Source organism: Crocuta crocuta, unplaced genomic scaffold (genome assembly GCF_008692635.1).
Source record: "Crocuta crocuta isolate KB4526 unplaced genomic scaffold, BGI_CrCroc_1.0 scaffold35, whole genome shotgun sequence".
Taxonomy (NCBI): Eukaryota; Metazoa; Chordata; class Mammalia; order Carnivora; family Hyaenidae; genus Crocuta; species Crocuta crocuta.
The window spans coordinates 5,376,092-5,381,539 of record NW_027530625.1 but is presented as its reverse complement, the minus strand read 5'-3'; the positions used below and the strand labels follow the sequence as shown (position 1 = coordinate 5,381,539).

The 5,448-nt window shown below is 46.9% G+C and overlaps 1 protein-coding gene across 4 annotated transcripts in view; it reads right to left on the bottom strand.

Moving 5' to 3' along the window:
* The window catches only part of SPTAN1 (spectrin alpha, non-erythrocytic 1), a 50,507-nt gene extending 45,429 nt beyond the window's left edge, over positions 1–5,078 (bottom strand). For all 4 annotated transcript variants that reach the window (XM_077768342.1, XM_077768343.1, XM_077768344.1 and 1 more), the window contains exons 1-2: positions 4,842–5,078; positions 3,571–3,696 (exon numbers count right to left, since the gene is read on the bottom strand). In XM_077768342.1, the coding sequence (XP_077624468.1) occupies positions 3,571–3,696; positions 4,842–5,078 (363 nt within the window). The remainder of the gene's footprint in view (positions 1–3,570; positions 3,697–4,841) is intronic.
* Between the last annotated feature and the right edge of the window lie 370 nt (positions 5,079–5,448).

Sequence of the window (5,448 nt, the reverse complement as noted above, 5' to 3'; positions counted from 1 at the left end):
ACGTTTTTTTAAAAAAAACCCCCCCCCCCCAAATATAACCCCCAAACGAAGAGGAAACCTAAGTGTGAGAATAGGAAACAGCATCCACTTTACAGCGGTTCGGTAGGTCTTAACAAAATAGCTGACCTATCACAGGTGGATTTATTCTAGTTTACTTCAGGGAATTGTTAATCATTATCATCAACTATTATATAAACTATACAAATGCATAAATAACAATTAGTTACTATTTGATTAACAATCAAATCATTAAGTGAGATTCTTGGGTCGGAAAACTGGGGAAGAAGAGATGAGGAATTAACACGGGAACAGCAGAAATCGCTTAAGGGTTACTATGAATCTGTGGAGGTAGAGGGGAAAAAATGAAACGAAAGGTCCTATATGGGCATCATGAATGCAAAGAAACAATGATGAGGCACAAATAAATAGGAACACCTTCACATAAATTAGAAAAGATGGGGAGGGGGTGCCTGGGCGGTTTAGTCGGTTAAGCGTCCGACTCTTGATCTTGGCTCAGGTCACAATATCATAGTTTGTGGTTTCGAGCCCCGCATCGGGCTCTGCACTGACAGAGCAGAGCCTGCTTGGGATTCTTTCTCTGCCCCGCCCCCCCTGTGCACATGCATGCACTTGCTATCTCTCAAAAAAAAAAGGGGGGGTCCTGAAACATAATCAGCAATTGAAAAGGATTCTTGGCAGAAAAGGTTTTGGCACTTCTATGAAAAGATAGTTTGTGGTACGACTCAGGTTAGGTTCATTTCAAACCTCACCCAGGTGGCAGCCACAGGCCCAAACATATTCTCTGCCCAGCATCTTTGGGTTCTCACACACAGTCCTAATCAGGACCTGTCAAGAACTCCGGGGGCGGGGGGGATTGATCATCAGTTCAAGCTTCAGTAATGCTTTCCGGTATCGAATCCAATCTCAACGTGTTGACTAGGCCTACCCCAAGATACTGGGAGTTCCCGTGTTAACACTGGCAGACACACAGAAAACAAACCACAAGGTCTGGACACTCATGGCATGGAAGTCTGCGATCCACCCATTGTTGAGATGCCCCTCCCAGCCAGCTAAAACTTGAAAGCCAAGGGGCAGCCAACATGGGTGGACTGTCTTAGAAACACGGCTGTGGGTTTCATGTGAAAAGAGAAAACAGCAGGGGAAAGAAACACTCACACAATTCACTTCCACCACCGACGGTTACAAAGGAGCCCCGCCAATGAGATGGAAGTGAAAGGCATTCCAGGGCAGAGGGGAAGGAACAGGCAAGCAGCAGCAACTCAACACTCCACCTACTCGGATGTGGGACCCGATGTGGGTGGCGGTGACTATGGGGCGCCACGCCGTCCGGTACGGTGTGAAAGTCTAAACCGGCGACAGACAGGTTATCCAGGACACAGAACAATCCTCACAATCCACCCCCCGCCCCCACGTCAGCCTGCCTGCCAAACGTGGTTACTGACTTATGTAGCCAGATGAAGCACCAAGCCAGGATCACCGTGGGAACTGGGAACGAGACAGTAAAGATTAAATGAAAGCCCTTTGCTCAAATTAAAAACAAGACCACCGAAGGCTCCCCAAAAAACCTCACCCCCTAAGCCAATGGTCAGTCTCCCACAGATTTCATATTCACGCCCTCAGTTAAAGAACTAGGGCAGGGCCCACTCCAGGGCTGGAACGGCCCTCCTGCTCCCGGTGCCTCTGACCTCGTACACACCGCAGGCTGGAGCCCAGCTGCCCAAGCGCACTGCGGCTGGAGAGCAAGACGGGCAGGCAGGCAGGTGCACCCGGGAAACAAACTGAAAGCTGACAGGGTGGAGATGAAACCCTGGTTCTGACTCAGGTGGCTTTCTCAACGGGGGCACGAGCAAACAGCAGATCTCTGAGAAGCAGCTGGCAGAGAAAGCGGACAGGAATGAAATACAGCTTGGAGAAATAAGGCAAATAGTTGTCAGCAAAGAAAGGCATAGATTGGAACCCCAATTCTGTCGCCTCTTAGCTGTGGGGTTTGGAGAAGTTATTCTCTGAGCTTCAGTTTCTTCCCTTCCATTCTGTGGGGATAAGGGCTGCCTAGGGAGTGTCTAGTCAAGATCAGAGATACATGTGTCAAGCCCCATGTCAAAGTGCGCATAAACGGTTATGCGACAAACAGCAGCTAATAGTACTTTTAAATGTTGCTTTAATAAGACCTCCAAACAGGGAGGAGGCTATTTACTAACAGAGCAGAATGAAGTGAGCACTGGGTGGCCCCCTCTCCAGATTAACTACTAGAAAGTCGAACACTTGATCTACTTCTCTTATTCCCTATCTGTAGCCTGGTTATACCGCTACAGAAAAACGCCATGCACTCCGGGAAAAGCTTCTATCCAGGAATTAGTAAGGCATGCTGCTTCGTTTACTGTAGGACTGTGTACAAAACAGTGGGAAAATGAGCAGAAAGACACTTGTTCTTAACTGCAGAAACACAGACTACATTACCTGAATGGGCTGAATGTAATTAAACAGTTGGTCATATGGCATTTAGAATTTACTCTTATTTCCTACTTACAGTCATTACTAGTAATGGTTAATTATCAATAATAAGCTAACTGCAAGTCTTCAATATGAGGCTGCAGAGTTCATTCGTGCAAACGAGAGACAACAAGTATTTATTGTTGCAGAACCACTAGACCAGATGCTAAGGGAACGGAAGCTCTACAAGGGGGTCAGGAAACAAACAGCAAAGGACGTGACATTTCTGGCTGCGGCTTATGAATGTAGCTTTCATCGAAATCTTCACAACTGCCTTGACTGGTAAGGACTGAAAAGGCCAGTCCCTCAGTGGAACATGACTCAGGATGACAAAGAACAAGACACACAGACAGGTATGACGTAAGTCGGGAGCAGATAAGAGCATCTGGTTATGAGGAACTAAGCGCGCACACTTCATCCTCAAGAGGTCTGCTTTCCCTTTAATGCCCTGGTACTGAAAATGGGAGTGCAGGGAAAGATCAACTGTTGCCCCAGCTCCAGTGAACAGGCACCAAACAAGTCAAATCAAAGAACGTGAGGACACCTCCTTCAAAGGTGGCTTTATCACCGTGGCCACCAACAGGTGCCACAAGCCTCTGCTTGCCGGACCTTGAACTCGCTTGCTCACTGGGTCTCAGCAAACCAAGATCCAGACGTTGAGTTTTGCCAACAGAGAACTTTATGATGTCTGTGATTAATCCTATTGATCTTTGTGTCCTGATCCCCAAATTCACCAATTTCCCGTCTATTTACCATCTGCAAATTCAAGTTCAATTTATGTAATCTTCTTGAAAGTATAATTGCATTCTAATTTGTTCTACAAAAGAGTATTAATTCCCCCACTGAGCATACACATACTTGTTTGTATTCATACTGAATCATCGTATTACAAAGGCAAGACTTGGGTAACTCCTTTCAGAGACTTCACAAATTCTTTTAAAAAGCTAGAAAAGTCTTTTTTAGAAACCCTAATTGGCATTTGATCCATTCTTCCACCAACCAGACAGCCAACCTTACCAGCACCAGATGGCCACCGTACCAGGCACTACTCCCACTCACCCTTATGGTTTCAGATGCAAAATGCCCTTCTGAGATCATCAGGTTTCCAGTCTCATCCAGCTTAACAATGGCTCCTGAGTTGGCCTGCACTTCAGCTTCGAAGGCCTGGTGCTTCTGCAGCTTGCCCTGTTGGGGGACCATGAAGTGAGCCGCAGCTGCTACCACACAGCACTCACCATCTGCCCCCCACCCCCACCCCTGGCCCCCTGNCCCCCTCATCTGCTCCATTACTCAAGTCTTCTGACCTTATCTATCCTGGCTTTCTGGGAGTTTGGCCACTAAAAACCACCAACTTTGCAGTGTCTAATTTTATGGTCTACCAGGAAATTAGTCTTTGTGTGGACATCCAATCCCCTCTAGAAATACACAGCCAGGGTGCCTGGGTGGCTCAGTATCTGACTGAGCATCCAACTTCGGCTCAGGTCATGATCTCATGGTTTGTGGGTTCAAGGCCTGCATCAGGCTCTGTGCTGACAGCTCGGGGCCTGGGGCCTGTGTCTCCCCCGCTCTCTCTCTATGCCTCTCCCTCACTTATGCTCCGTCTCTCTCTCTCATAAACATAAAAAAAAATTAAATTTAGAAATACAGAGCCGTATCGACAATTTTCTTAGCACATACGATCTGCCCTTGAATAATAATCCATCTGCCTTCACTCATGATAGGATGCTTTTCTTACACGACTCTAGTAAAGTAAGAGAACCATGCTGTCCACTTGATAACAAATAAATAAAATCACTAAAATCAAAGAGAAGAAAGGCTTTGTCCTTTAAAAAAAAAAACAAAAAAACTTCACTGAGGCATGATTTATAACACAAAATTTAAGTTCCAACCCAATGATTTTCAAAGGTTTGTTTCTGATTAAGACTTACCAGTGAGGTGCTTAAAGAGACACCTAACTATGAATTGCCACCAGCCGCACTGCTAGTGTGCCTTTCTTGAAAACACACATTCCAAGAGGTCAACCCAGACTCTCCCCAAAAAATGGTGAAGGGTCACCGACGGCTGCAAGGCAGTGGTCTGTGAACCATCAGCTCGAGGCATCCAGAAAAGAGAACTCCCTTCCAGCTTCCACACGTGCCCTGAGCGCGTACGGATTAACAGCTACCCCAAGGGGTTTTCAGAACAGCGAGTCAGTCCTGACTTGTGTCTGATCTACATCCTTCTTGCTGTCCAATCTCCCAAGGTCATAATTCAATGACTTTGTGTGATCTGGGGGCAAAAACACTGGAGCTCTTGAATTCTGGAAGGAATCTCAGGGAGAGGGGACGCACCTGCAGGTTGGTTGGGTCTTTATAATTCTCATCGGACGCAATCTGAAGTTTCTCCTGAATCCATTTCTCCAGCTCCTCAGCATCTCTCTGGAAAAACTGGAATCGATAGGAATCTTCGAGCTTCTGGCGTCTAAGGGTTGAGAGCTCCTTGAAGCGGTGGTATCTGTCTAGGACCTGCTGCCGCCGCTCCTGGATGTCCTCTGCTGTTTCCAGCACTTTGACCCCACTTGGGTCCATTTTCTGAAAAGACAGAATGCCCCGAAATAAGCACAAGACCAGAGGGGATTTAATGGACTCAGCCTCTCCGAAGGCAAGAATTCTCAGACAGCCCAGGCAGCCAAATGAAAGAAAGTCGTCCGTCCTCAGGATTGAACAGTGAGCCCAGATTCTATTCCTTTGTAAAACTTGGTCATCTACTCGCCTGCAACACCTACCTACATGGGTCCCCCCTAACCAACACCACAGTGAAACCCAGCAAAAAGATTCAAGCGTGAGAACTAAGAGTTTACCAGCAATCCTACGAAGGCTTTGAGAATCCAAAGGAAATACCAAATCGATACACAAAGGATATACTGAGGGACACCTGGGTGGCTCAGTCGGTTCAGCA